Consider the following 20,966-nt stretch of genomic DNA (forward strand, 5'->3'; position numbering starts at 1 on the left):
TGGTGAGCACACAGATCTTTAAGTCTCTCTTCAGAGACCCTGGTGGCTATTTATAAGCACAGGGCTAGCAAAATAGCTCCTTCCCCAAATGTTAATGATACAGGAAGCATCCAGCTGGACTCCCCAGTCTATAAACTTCTTTATCTTTAGACTCTGACTATTCTTCATCTCAGCTCAGTTTCTGAGTCCCCAGATTTTACTTTCACGCTGTCTTTTAAATGACTTGCTTTGCTTCTATTCTAATGATCATCTCTATAGTTCCAACACTCATTTTCTCAATTTTGTTCTAGAAGTCTTCTAGCTGACCTACTCACTTCCATTCCTTTAGCAGTCCAGAACCACCAATGACTCCCCACTGTCCTTCGTGGCACTCTAGACCCTCCCAACATGGCTCACACCTGGTGTTGCCTCCTTCCCCATCATTTCCCTACATTTACCAGTCAAATCGGGTTACCTGCTGTCCATTTATTCTTTCATTCAGTCTACACTTCCTAGAGTACTTTCCAAAATTTGCTATAGAGTGGAGAAACAGACGCATGTCATTACATCCTTGCATTAAAATTCTAGGATTGCAACCCAGATTACTAAACACAGTGCAGAAAGTGCAATGAATCTTGCCTGGAAGAGCAGTGAGGGGTCGTGGAAATCAAGAAGGGTGAGGAAAGGATCAGGTGCCATGGGAAGAGGTTTTCTTTACAGCTTTATTGATGTATAATTGAAGTACGATAAACTGCACACATTTAAAGTGTGCAAGTTGATAAGTTTTGACACCCATGAAATTATGACCACTATCAAGAGAATGAATGCATCTATCACCTTCCAACATTTTGTCCTGCCCCTGCTCCCTCCCTTCCCAGGCAACTTCTCATCTGCTTTCTGTCACTGGTGGTTAATTTGCATTTTCTAGAATTTTATATAAACAAAATTATACATTGTGCACTCTTTTCTGACTTCTTTCACTCAGCGTAATGAGATTCATCCAGTTTTAGTATGTATTAACAGTTTGTTCCTTTTTCTTGCAGAGAAGTATTCAATTGCAGGTATATACCATATTGTTTTTTCATTCATTAACTTGTTGATGGGCATTTGGATTGTTTCCAATTGTTGGCTATTCCAGTAAAGCTTCTATGAGCACAGGAATGTATGTCTTTGTGTGGACAAACACTTTCTCTAGGGTAATACCTAAGAGCGAAATGTCTGGGTCATATAGTAACCATATGTTTTACACCTAAGAAACTGCCCAACTGTTTTCCAAAATGGTCGTATCATTTGACAGTGCCTCCACAGTCATGCATGAAACTCCCAGTTGTTCCACACAACAGGGTTTTCTTTGATAAGGTAATTGCAGGATGTTAAACAGTATGTGTGATTTTTCAGAGAACATCAAGAACATCAGTCAGAGTGGCAGAAGCAGTTGAGCAAGTTGAGAGACAGGATGGATGATAAAGGAGAAATTTTGTTCTGGGCCAGCTTCTAGAGGGCTTTGGTATTTGGAGAGTTATTCCAGGCAATGGAAACTCATTGAAGGCTACATCTTCTGTCTCTGGACATTCCATGAGGTTTTCCACCTTTAGACTGTTCTCTTCCTCATGCCGCTCCCTTCCTTTGAACATATCCATCTATTGTGTTGGTAATAGCTACGAAAAGTTCAAGACCCAACTGAAATGCTACTTTGTCTTCCAGTTCATCCTCAACCATGAGTTTCCTTCACCATTCCTTTGAACTTCACCCATGGCCCTGAGTCACCTTGTGCCTCCAATCACAAGGAAGTGCCCTATTCATCCGGGGTCTCCGGTGGCAGAGATGGTGGCTCGTTCATGCAACATCACCCACAAGACCAATCCCTTTAGGAAGATGTATCTCTATACAAGTTTCTTTTGGTCTTATTTTTATGCAAAGTCCTAACTAAAGGAACATTTTGAATCAAGGAAGGTATAAATCTCATTGCTCATTTTGCCAAGACCAAAATGAGAAGATGTGGACTGATTCCAAGGAACAAGAACGATTACTTTGCCTCTCTCCCAGCTTCATTGGCTTAACCATTTCATGCTCTATCCTTTGCTCTTTTATGCACACCAGGTCTCCCTCACTCAAGTGGGGCAAATTATGTGATTAGTGAAAGAGCAACAATTTTGCAGAGAAAATGGTTATGTGCTTATGGAAGTTCAATAGCTTAAAACGTCCAAGGAAACCATTTACTGGGCCTAGAGAAAGAAAGCAGAACTGGACCCTGGCAAAGTTAGGGATAGCTGGGAAGTACTCACCAGAAAGAAGACCATTCTGAGGGACTGCCCCGGTGCCTGGTGCCCATCCTTGCTGGGTCTTAATGCCCATCTCTCTCTCTTCTGTGTTGACGTAGCGCAAAGTAACCAGCAACAGCAGAGAGTTCCCAGGAAATGGCACATGTGTGACGTTAACTGGTCTGATCAATGATCTTTACCAGATTTACATCTTCTTCACCTCTTTTCCCAGTTTTCCACAAGACATTCAAGTCATTAGAGAACACTGAACATAATTGTTATTCTTGGAAAATCTGTCATGATATCCAGGGGTCTCAACTATGCATTTGCCTTCAATTGTTTTAGCAACTGGACAGGGCTATCAATAAAACATGTGTGTTTTATTTTGGAACATGTAGTTTGGTTTGCTATGATGTCATGGTGCTTAAATTTCTCTGTGTCCACCCATACTGGCAGGTGCTTCTAAATTCTAGTCTCAGTTCAGGAGGACATTCTTTCTCGAGAATGCCATCCTTACTTTAGTGTATGTGTTGGCCAGGGAAAGTGCTAAAACACTTGGGTCAGGGGCTTGGCTACTTTATTTTTCAAACTGCCTTTATTTTTTTAAAGTTCTATGGTTTTGACATTGAATCAATATCAGGAAAATACCAGAGGCCACTGCTACAATTTGCATTTCATAATGTGTTTTCTACTCTTTGAAAGTACACTAGACTGTGGCAAAGTTTTCTCTGGGGTCTTTTCTACAAACCTTACCTGGGCTATTGCTTGGCTGCCTGGTTTTGTTTGTCATCAGCATTCCTGATCAAGGTGGCAGAAGGATGAGAGGGAAACAAGGCAACTTGAAACATTCCCTCCTTCAGAAGAGTCAGAAGGAATGAAGCTCATGCATTTAGCTGTGGGCAGGCACGAGGATTCTAGATGAGAAGACTGGTAGAGACACTTCTTCACTGTCCTGAAGCTGCGTGAGCATTCAATATAGGACCCCATCTGTTTTGTTAAATTGACAATTTCCTTTAGCAGGAAATCAAGGTTCAAACTGAGTTTCAGACTAGCTACAGAGTAAGAAATAGCTTCACTTTTTAAAGACTTTGCTTTTTAAGACATTCAGCATGTAACCTAATTTCATTTGATAGGGTTTGTTTTTCCCTTCTCCATTTGCTGCCTAGAAATGTGTTTCATTATCCCCTGCAGACCTGGAGTTGGGAGGGAGAGCAGGAGAGTTTAAGTTCTCTGGGCCTTAAAAGCAGTAAAAATTAAAATAAAACAAGATAAAATAAAATTAAAATAAATCACAAGAAAAGCCATCCCAGTGATTTTCTGTCTTAAGCACGTCATACTCAACAGCTGTACTACTGAGGCATACTGGCTGGATCTCTTCAGCTTCCATTTCAGAAACACAGAGAGAATACTAAACTCAAAAGAACAAAAGATAACACATTAGCACAAACATAGACATGGCTAGATTTTATTCAAGGGAAATTGGTACCTACTTGAGGGAAAAGTTGTCAACTACTAGGCTCTTTTTAGGATGAAACATATCAACACTCAGATTTTTAAAATTCAAAGCTTCCAAAGTGTTGTAACATTCAGACAGGGTTTTATCTTTAAAAAGTAATTATAATGAAATACGGTTTCCTGGAATAAAAAGCATTCGTTTAGAGTCATCTTTTTGAATATTGATATGTAAGGAAAACACACACACTAGCAAGTTTAGAACATCAACTTTTTAATTTAGAAGGAGTAACTAAGCAATTATTGGGAAGAAAAGACACACACATCACTGAGTCCCTCAATAGCACAGGCTGTCCACGTGGCTTCTGCTGCCCTCAGCAGATGGAACTGAACTTACTTGATGTCACACAAAAGGGCCACTCCTCTCAGGATCCAGTGATCCGGGGACAACACTGTTCGCAAATATACCACAGTGATGAAGGTCAAGTCAGTTCGCCTGGGTTTCTTGTAAATAGGACATACATACAGCTTGGGGTCCTTGGGTGCCGTGGAGTTAATGGCAAAGATGTGCAGCACAGGTAACTGTGTGAAGAGCACCTTGGGGGTGGATTCCGTGAGCTTCGCATTCCGTCTGTCCCAGGCTGCTCCATCCATGTACAGCCCATAAATATACACGCCTTCCTGGAAGGGTCAAGCATAAGGTAAGAGGATTTATTTTTTAAACTAGGTGCTACAAAATGGGTATGAGTGTAATAAAGGCTGTCAGTTTGGAAATAAAACACACACCAGTCTTAAAACACTACCAGAGGGAGAAAGCACCACTGGGCACATTGCATTAGTGAAATACTGAACCCAGTTTTCTCCTGCAGCCTGTGTTGAGGCTATGAGTGCTATAGAAATGTTCCTGTGTGTTATTAGTTATTTAAGTGTGAGGGTGGCGTGCCTAAGCAACAGACTTAGCCAGCAGCACCAAATCACCTCTACAGGGAGGTGAAAGTCTCTGAGAGGTCTGGATTGAGTTGGTGGAAGGTGGGACCATGGAACAGGATCTGGAGCTGGTGTCATGTGGGATCTCAGCCTGCCACTGGTCAAGTCAACCTGTGTCTCTACTTCATCTCAGTCACGGATGAAGTGAGGTTTTCACAGCCAGGCCCAGCTAGTAGGAGAGTCAGAGCGCCCCCAGAGGCCAGGCATGGTAGAGCCAGGGTAAGTATGGCAGGGGCATGGGTGGGGAGTGCTGCTTAGCAGCCAGCATCTGGCCACCCTCCCCAGTGTCTCCCTCATACAATAGGCCCTGCCCTGGGGGTCCTCACCATTAAATCGGGAAGATAAGATGCAAAGGTGCAGAAAAATTTTTTAAAGTTATGAATTGAATACACTTGTTACTGGGAGTGCCCGGTGAACTGTTCTGAGGGTGAGGGCAGTGACTTCTGAGGCAAGGTCTCTGTGGCTGGACTGCTTAGGGGCCTCTGTAGAAGGGATGGCCTTATTTGAGACGGAGTCTTGCTCTGTCACCTAGGCTGGAGTGCAGTGGCGGGATCTCAGTTCACTGCAACCTCCGCCTGCCGAGTTCAACCAATCTTCCCACCTAAGCCTCCCAAATAGCATGGATTATAGGTGCCTGCCACAACATCCAGCTAATTTTTGCATTTTTAGTAGAGATGGGTTTCACCATGTTGGCCAGGCTGGTTTCGAACTCCTGACCTCAAGTAATCCTCCCAAAGTGCTGAGATTACAGGCATGAGCCACTGTGCCTGGCCACAACTACCTTTAGTAAGGTTGAATTATCATGCTAATTTTGCAGATGGGCCTTGATGGCCTTGAAGCAGGGGGCTCTGTTTGGAAAGAGGAGAGAGCATAGGTATCACAAGCAGGAATAACACTACAAAGAAAGGCAGGGCAGCTGGAAAAGCTCCAGTATCTCCTTTATCAGAGGACTCAATGGTTGTAAAATAAGATAGGGCTTGACTGTGGAAGGATCTGGGTGCTAAGCTGAAAAGTTTAAACTGGATCCAGTAGGCAGTGGGTAGCCACAGAACATGTATTCACTAAAAAAAGAGAGGCTGAAGAAGAATCACAGGGGAGGCTCCAACAATCATGCCAGCTCACCAAATAGTTAAATGTAGAAGATGGTGACCATGTTTCCATTTCCAGGTTCGGATCAGGGGAACTAAATGTTCATTAGAAAAAAAGACAGTGAGATTCTCTTAGAGTGTTTTCTGGAATCCCTCCGGTGTGGGCTAACAGTGTAAGGACAATATTTTTTTGGAACCCAAAACTGAGGCAGTAAAACCATGGGCAGTCTCAGAAAATCAGGACATATGGTTACCATCATTAACTCAGTGGGTGACAATGAACTACATGAATAATGGAGCCACTTAAAAGCCATCGTATGGTAAATTATATCCCTCTCCAGGATGCGTTCAGCCTCTGAACCTTAAAAAGTCAGTGAGAAGGTATGGTAGATAGAATAGTGCCACCCAAAAATTCATGTCCACCCGGAACCTTGGAATGTAATTATTTGGAAATAGGGACTTTGCACACATTGTTTAGGTAAGGACATAGTGAATTAAGGTAGGTTCTAAATCCCATGTGACTGGTAACTTTATAAGAAGAGGAGAGGACACAGATATATATATAAATATATATATACACCTATAGAGACGAATGTGAGAATGGAGGTGGAGATTGGAATGAAGGAAAGCCAAAGATCCTCAGTAACCACCAGCAGCCAGGAGAGAGGCTTAGAACAAGATTCTGCCTTGGGGCCTCCAGTAGAATCCAGCCCTACCCTGATTTGACTTCTGGCCTCCTAAGCAGTGAGAGAATAGACCTCTGTTGTTTTTAGCCACCCAGGGTAATGCTACTTTGTTATGACAGCCTTTGGAACGGAACACGGATTTTGATTCCAGGGAGCAGGATGCTGCGGTCACAAATGCCTAAAGACGTGGAAGGGATTCTGATGTTACATAATGGAGAGAGGCTGGAGGAATTTTGAAATTGCCTTGAAGAGATTGTTGGTAGGAATCTGGAGGTTAAGGTGCTTCTGGTGAGGCCTCAGCCAGGAATGAGGAAGACAATATGGGAAACTGAAGGAAAGGCGGCCCTCGTTATGAGGTGACAGGGAACTTGGCTAGAACTTGGAAATCATCTGGTATAGCCCCCTTACTTGGCAAATGAGGGAATGAAAATCAGAGAAAGGGAAAGAGAGATGATTTATTGAGAGTCTACGTGGGGTCCAGCACCACGTGTAAATGATCACATTTAAATCCTCACAACTCCCTTTTTAAACTATTTATTTGTTTGTTTATTTATGTATTTGAGGCAGAGTCTCTCTCTCTGTCACCCAGGCTGGAATGCAGTGGCAGGATCTCCGTTCACTGCAACCTACACCTCCTGAGTTCAAGCAATCCTCTCACCTCAGCATCCCGAGTAGCTGGGATTATAGGCAGGCACCACCACACCTGGCTAATTTTTGTATTTTTAGTAGAGACGGGCTTTCACCATGTTGGCCAGGCTGGTCTGGAACTCCTGACCTCAAGTGATCACTCAGCCTCAGCCTCCCAAAGTGCTGGGATTACAGGTGTGAGCCACAATGCCTGGCCACAACTACCTTTAATAAGGTTGAATTATTATGCTCATTTTGCAGATAAAGACATTAGGGCTCAAAAAAGCCACAGAATTTGCCCACATTCATTGAGCAGATCAGTGTCCAGGCAGTGGGGGCTCTTCCCCCAGCCAGGTGCCTTTCCACTTGAAGCTTGAAGGGGACACCCCTGGAACTGTCCCTCGGCTCCAGCCTGCTAGTCCCCTTCGTCTCTGCTGCCCTCAGCACTGCTCGGAGATGTGTAGAAAAAGCCTTATTTATTTACTTATTTATTCATTCATTCATTCATTTATTGAGACAGAGTCTCACTTTGTCACCCAGGCTGGAGTCTGGTGGTGTGATTACTACTTACTGCAGCCTCAACCTCCTGGGCTCAAGCAATCGTCCCACCTCAGTCTCCCAAGTAGGTGGGACTACAGATGCATGCCACCAGTACTGGCTAATATTTTTTTTGGTAGAGACAGGATCTCCCTGTGTTGTCTAGACTGATCTTGAACTCCTCGACTCAAGTGATCCTCCTGCCTCAGTCTCCCAAGGTGCTAGGATTATAGGCATGAGCCACCACACCTGGCCAAAAAGCCTTTTTAGCAAGCACGAGTATAACTTGTAATGTTGTGGAAATGTGGTTTGAGTAGTTGCAAGAGCTTGTTAGACCTTGTCATTTATCTGGGCTTTGGCACTAAGGTCTCCTGGTTATAACGGAGGGAATCCTCGCTGCAAAGCAAATGGACCTAACCAAGGCACTCATAGCTCAGTTTTAAGCAGAACTTGAAACTTCAGCTCTGGCTCCAGAATGGTCCCTGATATTGTCCAGTAATGCCTACCCCAGGGGGTGATGTGATCTCCTCCTTGGTCTGTCGCAGAACTTCATTGTGGATGGTCACAGTGTCCAGTGCCCAGCCTTTGTGGGCACGGGTCACTTCTTGCCTCATTGCTGTGAGGAAGCCTTAAAGAAAAAAAGGAGATGTTGACACCTTGTTGCAATCCACTTTAAAAACAAGGAGGAAGCAATGTTAAGTGTTATTTGCTTATCAATCTCCAAACTACAGGCCCATCTCAAAAGGAGTTGAGGCCAAACCCCAGGGGAGACATTTCTCTCAGCATTTCGTTTGTTTCATTTCTGTGGGGACCTGCAATGAGCTAAATCTTTCTCGGCTGCTGACAGCAGGAAAGCAGCACCCTTTATGCTTCAGGCTGGGCCTTGGTTTGAAACTCTCTGGGATTTCAGCTGCTCAAGTCTTAAAGGCTTTTAACCCAGTTCTAGCTCATAGTATCTATTTGAAAATACAATATCCAGGAATAAGATCGGAATGGTGAAATATTCTGAGAACAGCGTTCCAATTAGACTTGAATCAAACCATTAACAAGCTTCTATTTGCTATAATGGAACAATTTCATTTAGTCTAGAGAAATAAGGCACAATGCCAAAATAGAAAACCTGACTTTCAATTCGACCAGACAAAGCAATCACCCTGGGGAAAAAAGCTACATGTTTTAATGTGCATAATACAGTGATTTTAAGACAATCTGCAGTTCCGTACATTGTTGCTTTTCTTTAAAGCTAATACTTGCAAACCATGCCATTCAATTCAATAAGATAAGCCTTTCTTGGAGAGTAACAATCGATGTTAGAAAAAAGTACCCTAAACTTCAAAATGGACTTCAAAACCTTAAGAAAACATATTTGTGACCTACATATTTTATTTTGACCTTCCTGTAAATATTAAAAATCATAAAGTTCTCCAGTGAGAAAAATTTTGGAATGTGCATGTTCCTGCAGATTAGTGAGTTCGGAGAACCAAACCAGCACATACCAACGTATGCACAAAACAACACAAAGGTAATAACATTTTACTGGGTTTGAATGGGAGTCGGGGGAGGGGAGAGTTGCAAGGCATAATTATAAGCACTGAGTTGAGATCTCTTGGAGTTGGAAAGAAAGAACAGGTCCTACCCTGGCTTTACTGAGAGTCAAGTTCTCCCCATTATTAAATGAGACACTTGGAGAGGCACTCATATGGTCATGCTTTCATTCATCTCTCAAATCTTGCTGAAGTGGCCACCATATACCAAGTCCTGCACCCTGTGGGATGACCACAAAGATGAAGAAGCCTTCCATGGGCCCCACATTCAAGAAGCTCAGTGACTGGGTGTGATGGCTCATGCCTGTAATCCCAGCACACTGGGAGGCTGAGGTGGGCACATCACAAGGTCAAGAGATCGAGATCATCCTGGCGAACATGTTGAAACCCCCCCATCTCTACTAAAAATACAAAAATTAGCTGAGCATTGTGGCAGGCACCTGTAGTCCCAGCCACTCAAGAAGCTGAGGCAGGAGAATCACTTGAACCCGGGAGGCAGAGGTTGCAGTGAGTGGAGATCGTGCCACTGCACTCCAGCCTGGCAACGGAAATAAGAAGCTAAGTCTAGAGGGAATGTGGAGGGATGCTGGACATTGACACAACATTGCCATTATGAACAAAGGCGCGAACAACGTTAACTACTCAGGAATCAACTCAGGGAAAGCGCAATTGAGAAAATGACTTCGAAGGTGACTCTTGAGAGCTATATAGGAGTTTGCCAGATGGGGCAATTCCAGGTAAGGAACAGCACATGCACCTACACGCATGGCTGGGAGAGGGTGGAGGTGGTGACAGCAGATAAGGTTAGAACAAAGACAGAGGAGTGATTTTTCAGGGTCAGAGTTTGGACTTGATTCTGTAGATAGACAGAAGCCACTGAAAACTCAAATAAAAGTTCACATGGTTTGGCTGTATTTGCATCTTGAAAAGCTTACTCAGAGCGCCCCCTAAAATAGAATTTGAGGTGGCAAAGAAGGGCTTTTGCATTAACCCAAAAGAAGAGTCGACCAACCAACCAAAGCAGCTGAGTGAAGGACTTTCATAGAAGATTCCTAAAAAGCTATCATTTCATGAAGCCGAGAGTGCCTAGTAGGAAAGACTGGTGTTATGATACCAAATGTTAAGCACAGGAGGCAGGAAATGTAGTAGAAGTTTGCCTGGCAGCAATTGCTGGTCAATGCCTGTGCTATATGTGGAGTCACTTGAGGGGATTGGATCAGCATGCGATTACGTTGACTTCCTTTTTTAAATTATTTTAGAGACAGGGTCTTGCTATGTTACTGAGGCTAGTCTCAAACTCTTGGGCTCAAGTGATCCTCCCGCCTCAGCCTCTTGAGTAGCTGGGATTACAGACGTGAGCCACTGTGCCAGGCAACTTCCATTTTAAACATCGAGGCTCCCATACTTTAGCAGTAAAACATTTTGTGTGTTTTTCAGTCAATGGTATATATGGCCAAAATAGTAAAACCAATTCTCCATTCTAAGGCACTCCATGAAAATATCATTTTCACCATTTAATTTAAGTATGCATCCATGTATTAAACACTGTATATCCTAGTAGGGTTATGTGAACTTGGAATTAAATCAGCCCTATTTTATGATACTTTAAGATTCATTACTGATCTATGAATCTACAAGGTCATAATATACAAGGCATGAATCCTGGTCTTAACCATTCATTTGCACAAGTTGAATAATTGAATTTTTCTATAACATTTAAAGTTCCAGCTAAACTGCAAATTTGACCTCACTCCTTGTGGCACTCAAGACAATGTCATAGGTGCCAGAGAAGAATAGAGATGGATTCTAGCTTATGTGGCACATCTACTTCAAAGACTTCAGCCATCATCAGAGCTCTGAAAATCTCTAGTGTGAATAAGGAGAGACTATTTCTTATCTTCTCTCTAATGGGGAGAGGCACTCCCTAATGGGAATGATGTTGGCCAGCTGACTTCAACCATAAACCTCCTAATGCTTAGGAATGCCAGGAGGTGGACTCTAGAATATAATTATGTTACCTTGTACTATTAGGAAAGGAAAACGTTAAATATATTTGCAGCCTGAGAGTGGAGGATTGGAAACGTTAATGGGCCATTCCCATGTTCAGAGAACATAGAGAAGATACATATTTTTCAAGTCTTGATGGTTTTGTTTCTGCTTCTTAAAGAGAGCATGATCCTTGTGGCATGCAAAGGGTAGAAAATCCAATGAGTTGTTCATTACTGAGTTTAAAAAAATGAATGGCCATCTTTCTTGTAGACTGATAACAAGTCTAATGGAATGAAAAAATGGTTTTTTGAAGCCTCTATAATTTTTAAAGACTATTGATACATTTTTCTTTATAAGAGCTTGAAATCACTACTTTTTTTTTGGCACAATTTAGTTTTAATAATTCCTAAACCAAATTTTAATCATCAGTGGTGAAAAAAAATGATTCATATGTTTGACTCCAAAGGGAGAAACAAAACGTTGGCGAAAGTCTTCAACAATAGTAACCTCTATTCTTCATGAGATTAAACCACCCTCATGAAAATAGGCAAGTTGATTATTTAAACATCTGAGTTACACGTGGTCTAAGTCAGATGCTTAAAAAAATTCTTCCCCCTCAAGCCGGTAAAGCATAATGAATTCTTAAAACATTTGTCAAGCTTGTTCCTTTTTAAAAAATCACAAGTTTAAAACACGCATCTAAAATACAATTTATAAAATGCTTACTCTGCCGATTTCGGAGTCCACAGTGCAGGGTGGCGTGGGGGTTGGCAGCTGCCCACTACATCAGCAGAGCAGGACTGCAGGGGTGTGGCCCTCCCTCCCATGCCCTTCTGTTCAGACACCCAAGGGGAACGTGTGTGTCTCTGGGATCACACGACCAGAAAATAAGACCCCAGAGGTTTCTTGAGTCTATGCTTACCAGAGAAGATGAGTGCAGCCATGCCAGCCCATGGATGGCATGGGACAAGGCTGGGTATGGCTGAACTGGGCAGGGCCCGGCTAGGCAGGGTGGGGCAGGCAGGTGGGCTCTGGAAGGGGCTGATGGTAGCAGACAGGGTATTGCCTCCTCCTGCCTGCAGGTAGGAAACACTCTGATTGAGTGGGCTGAGAAGGGTTGGTCACCAAGCCTGGACCCCCAGCTCCCTCAGTTATAGGCTGATATCAGAGTAGTGGCTCATGGGAAGCAGTTAGCTGAAAGGTCTGAGGCCTGGTCCATGGGGTCAGAGAGGAGCTGGGGGAAGAGGACAGTACTGTGAAGGCAGATAAAAAGGTAGCAGCGTCAGGTTTCTGGCCCCCACGCCCCTGGGGTTTTTCAACCCAAAGCCTGCAGTCTACTTTAAAAAGAGAAGAAAAGCACTTAATGAAAGTTATAGACAACTACCCCCCACTACCTCCTACACACAAAATCCAAATTGTTTTCTCATCTCCCCTCTGGCTTCCTCCCAATACAATAGTTTCCTGTTTTCTTTTCTTTCTTTCTAAAAATTCCCTTTTAAGCTAGGACTATACTTTAGAAACTCAGGTCTAAAGTAACACTTGTTCTGTGTTCATTCCTATAATAGTAGAAATCCAACAGTTCGACACACTCATGGCTGTTGTTTGACTTGTGCAATCAGTTGGCTTAAGGAAAGCTGAAGGGTGCTTTAAATATCATTTCGTACAAGTTCTTAGAAAAGAAGAAAGAAATAGCTCATCAGGAAGATTGCTCTTCTCAAATTTATAAGGAGTTGTTTGGTATTCTGCAATGATTTATACTAAAAATAAGCAACGTTTTCTTTTCTTTAATAAATGAACTGGTCCTTATGCAATAGGCCTTAGGCTGCGCAGTATTTCCTGTCTAATCAGTTACTAAGCTTGCCAGTAGCATCTTTGAAGATGAGGAGAAATGATGTTCCTGCCACGAGTTTACGACAGGCAGTTTTTCCCCCAAATGAGAAGCAAATGTAGTTCATTGGTAAATTAAACCAAAGGTCAGAAATCATTAAGCGAAGATAGGGTTGGTCAACCCAGTTGAATAAAAATGCAACAAGCACCTTTCCTGGTTCTTTGCTGTAAGGCAGGGACCTTAAACTGCTGAAAATCAGAGACAACCAGGAATCGTCTAAAATTCCCAATTCCCAAGTCACACAGCTCAGATAATAAAGTCAGAATCTCTGGAGGTGGAACCCAGGTACCAGCTTCATTTTAAGGCAGGGCTTCTCAGACCTTCATGTTCATGGGAATCACCTGGGGAGGGGGATGTACTAAAAGTGCACATTCGGATTCAGTGGGTAGGTCAAGGGTGGAGCCTGAGATTCTGCATTTCAATCAAGCTCCCAGGTGATACTGTTGCTGCTGGCTGGTGGACCACATACTGGGTAGCAAAGGTCCAAGGTCAAGGTTCTTCACTCATTAGAATGACCAAGGGAGCTTTTAAGAAAATTTATTGCTACCAAAAGTGTAATAATGGCTATTTCTCCATAGCCATTGTGAAGGACAGTGTGGCACTTCCTCAAGGATGTAGAACCAGAAATACCATTTGACCCAGCAATCCCATTACTAGGTATGTACCCAAAGGAATATTAATCACTCTGCTATAAAGACACACGCACATGTATGTTTACTGCAAGCAAAGACATGGAACCAACCCAAATGTCCATCAATGACAGACTGGAAAAAGAAAATGTGGTACATATACACCAGGGAATGCTAAGCAGTCATAAAAAGGAATGAGATCGTGTCCTCTGCAGGGACATGGATGAAGCTGGAAGCCATTATCCTCAGCAAACTAACACAGGAATAGAAAACCAAACACCACATGTTCTCACTCACAAGTGGGAGTTGAACAATGAGAACACATGGACACAGGAAGGTGAACACACACCAGGGCCTATCAGGGGGTTGGGAGGGCGAGGGGAGGGAGAGCATTAGGACAAATAGCTGATGCCTGCACGGCTTAAAACCTAGATGACAGATGCAGCAAACCACCATGGCACACGTATACCTATGTAACAAACCTTCATGTTCTGCACATGAACCCCGGAACTTAAAGTAAAATAAAGAAAAAAGAAATTTGATTGTGTGGACTCTAGAGGGCTTGTCCCCAGAGATTCTGATATACTTGTTCTGGGGCCCCAGGCAGTAGCATGCGTTAAAAGCTCCCCAGGTGATGTTACTGTGGAGGCAGGTGTGAGAACCACTTCTCTGTAAAGAGCTCTGCAGACAAATCATTGACAGTGACAATCACTGATCCACAGTTGTTTTAAGAACAAGTTTGACAAGTGGGAAGAGTACAAGCACAATATTAAGAAGACTGTCATAATACAAACTGACTCTTTCCAGTGCCCCTTGAGACACACACCTTCTCTGAAATGACTCTAATCTAGGACATAATTGGCCCCAGTAAAACTTCAGTATACAACTAACAAAGGATGTAAAGGATCTCTTTAAGGAAAACTACAAAGCACTGCTCAAGGAAATAAGAGAGGACACAAACAGATGGAAAACATCCCATGCTCATGGTTGGGAAGAATCAACATCATGAAAATGGTCATACTGCCCAAAGTGATTTATAGATTCGATACAATCCCCATCAAGCTACCAATGACCTTCTTCACAGAACTGGAAAAAAACCACTTCAAATTTCATATGGAACCAAAAGAGAGCCCGCACAGCCAAAACAGTCCTAAGCAAAAAGAACAAAGCTGGAAGCATCATGCTGCCTGACTTCAAACCATACAAGCCACAGTAATCAAAACACCATGGTACTGGTACCAAAACAGAGACATAGACCAATGGAACAGAACAGAGGCCTCAGAAGCAACACCACACATCTACAACCATCTGATCTTAAACAAACCTGACAAAAACAAGCAATGGGGAAATGATTCCCTGTTTAATAAATGGTGTTGGGAAAACTGGCTAGCCATGTGCAAAAAGCAGAAACTGGACCCCTTCCTGACACTTTACACTAAAATTAACTCCAGATGGATTAAAGACTTAAACATAACACCTAACACCATAAAAACCCTAGAAGAAAACCCTAGGTAATACCATTCAGGACATAGGCATAGGCAAGGACATGCACAATTATGTTCATTGCAGCACTGTTTACAATAGCAAAGACCTGGAACCAACCCAAATGTCCATCATCGATAGACTGGATAAAGAAAATGTGGCACATATACACCATGGAATACTACACAGCCATAAAAAACGATGAGTTTGTGTCCTTCATGGGGACATGGATGAATCTGGAAACCATCATTCTCAGCAAACTGACACAAGAACAGAAAACCAAACACTGTGTTACCACTCATAGGCAGGTGTTGAACAATTAGAACACGTGGACACAGGGAGGGAAGCATCACATGCTGTGGTCAGTAGGGGGCAGCTAGAGGAGGGGCAGCAGGGGTGGGGAGGGTGGGGAGGGATAATGAAGGGAGAAATACCAGATACAGGTGATGAGAGGATGAAGGCAGCAAACCACCTTGCCATGTATGTACCTATGCAACAATCCTGCATTATCTGCACATGTACCCCAGAACCTAAAGTAAAAAAAAACCCACAAAATTTCAGTATAAATGGGAGAGTTGGGACTACCTGTCTTAGCAAGGTTGGGATCAGCTAAACCCACCATGTCCCACATTTAAAAATGTAATTCCCTGCACTGAACTACCTTTTCCTTAAGCTAGTTTATTCTTCCTTTCCCTTTAACCAATCTCCCACTTCTCCTCTCTCTTCCAAACCTTTCCACTGTTCCCTCTGTTAACAAACTCTCAGATTTTCCACCTTTTCACAGGACATTCTTTCCACCTTCCACCAGGCTGCCCTGGCTCAACCTTAAAGACCTGGCCTTCCCAACTGTACGTCCACACTTTATGGGAATTTCTGCTGCATTGACAACCACAGCCTCTGGCAACATGCCCCTCCTCTCACTGTCCTTGCCATATACACAGCTGCTCCCACCCATTAAGCACTCTGACAATACCTGGGTCTCTCCAGTACCCCATTCAGCATTCTGACCTCTCAGACCCTTGGCCTCATCATTTTTTATGACCTTCTCCTCAACCCCACCCCTTTACTTCACTTCCTTCCCAGTTTAGTTCAGATCCATCCTTTTCACCTGGCAAAACTGCAATCCCAGATGAATCCAAATGTCCCCTCTCTCACATCTATACCAGGCTGCTGAATAAAACCAGAAATCGTCACACAGCCACCATTAGCACAGTTCACCATCGAGAGCCTCAACAGAATTCTCAAAGCCACTCCCTGTCCCCCTCATCGGCCCTCTTTCTCAAACTTCTGCCACTCTTTTAAAATCTCTCCACCAACACCTTCTTGCTCTCAAGAGGACCTCGCCTCCTTCTTCAGACAGAAAGTAGAAAGCATCAGATGGGAATGCCCTTAACTTCCTGCCAGCAAGCCTACCTATGCTCCATCACCATGAGCATCTATGCCCCTTCCTTCCTTATTACTCTTGTTACAACATGCAAGGTGTCGCCTGCCTAGAGCACTTCTCTCCACTTGTGAGTGCTGTGTCCACCCACTCCTGCCTCTTTTACCTCCTCCCTCAGATTGTTGGGCTCTCTCTCCCTCCCTCCATCCCTCCCCCAATCCTCTTTCTATCTTTCTTTCTCCTTCCCACCAGTATTTGAACAAGTTCAAGCCTCTCCTATCACTAAAAGAGAAAGAAAGAAAACACTTTATTCTTATACCTACTCCGCCAACTTGCTTGTCCCCTTCACAGCCAAATGTTTTGAGGGAATTATCCATGTTATCCATACTCACCCCATCCCCATTTCCTCATTTCACTCACGCACCCCAAAATCAGACTCCTGCACCTCTCTACCTATTCCACTGAGACTTCTGCCAGTGGTCTTATTGAAAATTCATCTGGCCATTTTTGACCATACTTGCTCTCTTGGAGCACCTGCCACTACTTACTTACTACTCTCCCTCTCCTTGCCTTCCACGACACCATGCTGTCCTGGTTTCCCTCTTTCACACTGTTTGACGTGAAGAGACCACTCACAAGAGTCCAGGTGACCTGAAGGATGGTACACAAGCACATTCAGCACAATCCTGGCAAGGATGGCTTGGGAAGAAGATGGGCAGATCATAGCTCTGGTGACATTCACAGGAGGATGAAATTCCTACCTTGGCAGCTGCAAGTGAGGAATGAGCATGCCACAGTGGGACACTGGTTGAGTCAGTCATAGGCTGAGGTCATCAACAAGGGGGTGGAGACCAAGGACAGAACTTGCCGAGAAGAGCACACAAAGTGAGCTCTGAGGGGTAGGAAGAGATCCAAGGAGGGGCATGGATGGAAACCAAGGCATGAGAGTTGCCAGAATCGGTATTCTAGCTCTAGTCAAGGGTAATGGTATCATCAGGGAGGTTTTTAGATATGAGGGCTGTGGAGAGAGCAGTTTCAGTACAGTGATGGATCCTGGCCAGATTATAAGGAACTGAGTGGTTGGTAAGCCAGGTAAACACATTCAGAGACTGGAATTACAAGAGATGTGATTGTGTCTAAGGCCAGTGCACAAAAGCCGCTTACACAAAAAGTCAAGGAGGACAGGTTGTTATTCACTCAGAGGCATTTCTATAGTTCTGTGATTTGGAGACAGGGCAGGTTAGTGCTATCACTCACGTTGAAGTTTAAGACCTTGAGGTCCACTCAACTAGATTTCCCAAGATGTTAAGGGTAGCTCTCATTCATCAAACAGCAGCACTGAGACATGCTTAGACTCACTACTAGATTAGAAGCTATCCCCCAGTCCCTTCCAATCCTAAAGTTCCATTAGTCCTTGGCAAAATTTTCCAGCTCCACAAACAGCAGGCTTTTATAACTCTTGAAGACAACCATTCAGATATTGTAGCTAGTTGATGATGTTTCCCTGAAAACACACACACAGGCAAGAGGTTGTAGATTATTTTTACAGAAATGCAAGATAACAAGACAAAAATGATCCATCTCTTTGATCCAGCAAAATTGCCTCTAACTGAAAAATCTTGATTTGCATTATGGAAGAAATTGTCATGGACATCTGCCACAACAGACTGTCATGGCTTGTCAAGACACTGAGAAAAAATAACAGAAAAAAGTGGGCACAGTTTGGCATCTAAATGGCATCAAGCTCCAGATCAAGCTGAAAATTCGGAAAATAACAAGACTGCATGGTTCAATCCATTACAGAGGTGTGAGACCTGGGGAACACACTCAGCCTCTGCGTCCATTTCATTGGCAGCCCCTGTGAGTCATACGTAACATCAAATGGCAAAGCATCGCTATCAATTAAGATGTTCTGAAAGGCAGTCAATACCTTGGCTTGAAGTCTGGCTTATTGCCAACTCATATTCTTTGAGTTTAAACACATCCCCACACACAGCACAGACATGTGCACACACCTGCAAGCTCATGCACCAGAATCTAAATCATGTTACGTGATGCACTGAAAAGGGACACCTATGAGAAAAAGAGACCAAGGCCGTCCTTTGTGACCCCTGAGAAAAACGATTTTAAATAACATGGGAAGATGTCCACTGACAACTGCTAGGAAAACTCAGTGAAGGACAAAGATTCCCCTGGCCTGAAGAACCCACTGAGAGACAAATCCACACACAGAAAAAAGCTGCACATTGAAAAAAACTGTCACAGGGTCACAGATATAGAGAGTTTGACTATTCTAATCATCCAATCTAATTGCCACAGGCTTGAGCTCATCAATTGTTACAGAAATGATTGTGAGGGGTGCTGAAAATGCCAGGTGAGCTCCACGGTGGCTGACTCAGCCTCTTCAAATATGACAGACAAAATATCAGGCCACCCATAAGGCAAACAGCAGTGCTACAAACAGCAGAAGCTCGGGTGCTGACCAGGGGCAAACGAAGCATGTCACTTGTCCTTGAGGTAGCACGGACCTCAAAGTCACTTAGGGCTGTGGAGCAGCCACCAGAGGGACAATGAAGGACACACACTAAACGGTATCAGATGCCACATTACATTATAAAATTATAAACTTTAGCAGTCATACATGAATAAAACCTTTGCAGGTGTTCTATAGTCTTTCTGGTCCAGGAGATTTTGATTACTGTAAATATGTTTGTGATCAAACTATGGCCTTTATGCAAACTGCATTGTGTTTTACTTAAATGTGTAAGGGTTTTTTTGGTTTTTTTTTAAGCCATTTACTTAAATGTTCTGAACCAAAGGAAGAAATTATTTCATTAGGGAGGACTGGGTAAAAGAACATAAAACCCAGGAGATACATTCATGTTGGGAAATCAATTGCTGATGTCACATAGTGTCCAGCAAGGCTTCCAGTTGGAAAAGACATTCTATCTGTTTGCACACTGCCTGGGAACATGTATGGAGTTGCTGTAATCTTTATTTGCCAGATTTGGCCAAGTGAGGTGGAACAGAAAGTAATTTTCTGTTCTCATGTCAAGAGAACGAAAGAGAGCAGAGAAGTGATAAGCACGTAGGAAGAGTTGACTTCCAGTCTTTTGTGCAACTAACAGAAAGCAGTCATGGATAATGGTATGTGTGTGCTTGTGTGTAAAGGGTAGGATGTGTGAATAAGTTAGGGCTTTCCAAGACATGGAGAGACCTGAGAGAAAGAATCAAAATCTAACTTGAAAGCAGAACTGAAGAAAAAAGATTAGTAATATTAACAAATGAAGGGAAGTAAGGCATTAACTAAAATGTGATGTATTAATCCCTTTTCACACTGCTATAAAGACATACCTGAAACTGGGTGGTTTATGATGGAAAGAGGTTTAAATTGACTCAGTTCTGCATGGCTGGGGATGCCTCAAGAAACTTATAATCATGGCAGAAGGGGAAGCAGGCACATCTTACATGGAGGCAGGAGAGAGAGAGTGAAGGAGGAACTGCCAAACACTATTAAACCATCAGATCTCGTGAGAACTCACTCACTATCATGAAAGCAGCATAGGGAAAACCACCAGGATTGCAATTTGAGATGAGTTTTGGGTGGAGACATAGAGCCTAACCATACCGTGCGAATCTACATTTGTATTTCTTTAAGTATTGTTCTGGTTTGTAACATTTTTAACAAATATTAACAATTAAAGATTAGTTCATATTAACGCTTTGCTTTTTTAAGTTACATTTTGAATGAAAAAGAAAAAATATCACTGAAAAAAATTATGTGCGTTCGTGTCTATGGAAAGCCAGGGATGAACCAACCCCACTCCCTTGGTTTCTAAATATCAAAAATACACTCAATAACCTCACACTTTTGAAAATCATTGGTCCTTACACCTCTCCCAACTCCAAGTCTTCCAACACACCTTTCCAGTGCTCCCTGCCTCTCTGCCCTACCTGTTCCTCTTCTCCCTCTTCGAACGCTCCGTCTTGTACCTTGCCTTCAGCCTACATTGTTCTCCTTGCTTTCTCAGGGAATCCTATTTAATCACTCCATCAAATCTGTTCCCTCCTCAGCACGTGGTTAAGGTCCCAGGCCCTCTTCCCTGAACCTAGCAAGAATCTCATTGCACTGGGCCTCCATATTCCAGTCTTTCATTTGCCTTCTCTGGGGATTACCTTCTGATATACAGCCCCAATCCCTGAGGCCCTGGAAGACTTTTCATACTACAGCCTCACTCTCCACTACCCTCAGCCCTGCTCCTGAGCCCTGGCCACACTGGTCTCCCTGTTCCCCTGAACAAGCCTTGTTTTTGCTCAGACCTCTGCCTGGAAAGCCCCTGCTCTTTTTTTGGCATCCTTGCTTCTGCAAACCCTACTCACTGCTTCCTGTGTGAAGCTCTTGGCAGAATTTATCTCTCTCCTCTGGGCTACCGTGG

At 43.3% G+C, this 20,966-nt stretch overlaps 1 protein-coding gene across 1 annotated transcript in view; it reads right to left on the reverse strand.

The window, feature by feature from the left end:
• Positions 1–4,085: 4,085 nt before the first annotated feature.
• DNAH8 (dynein axonemal heavy chain 8) overlaps positions 4,086–20,966 on the reverse strand; it is a 338,863-nt gene continuing 321,982 nt past the window's right edge. The window contains exons 91-92 of the mRNA XM_064360442.1: positions 8,124–8,245; positions 4,086–4,373 (exon numbers count right to left, since the gene is read on the reverse strand). Of these exons, the coding sequence (XP_064216512.1) occupies positions 4,086–4,373; positions 8,124–8,245 (410 nt within the window). The remainder of the gene's footprint in view (positions 4,374–8,123; positions 8,246–20,966) is intronic.

Source organism: Aotus nancymaae, unplaced genomic scaffold (assembly GCF_030222135.1).
Source record: "Aotus nancymaae isolate 86718 unplaced genomic scaffold, 86718_ANA_hifiasm-v0.15.2.pri h1tg000040l, whole genome shotgun sequence".
Taxonomy (NCBI): Eukaryota; Metazoa; Chordata; class Mammalia; order Primates; family Aotidae; genus Aotus; species Aotus nancymaae.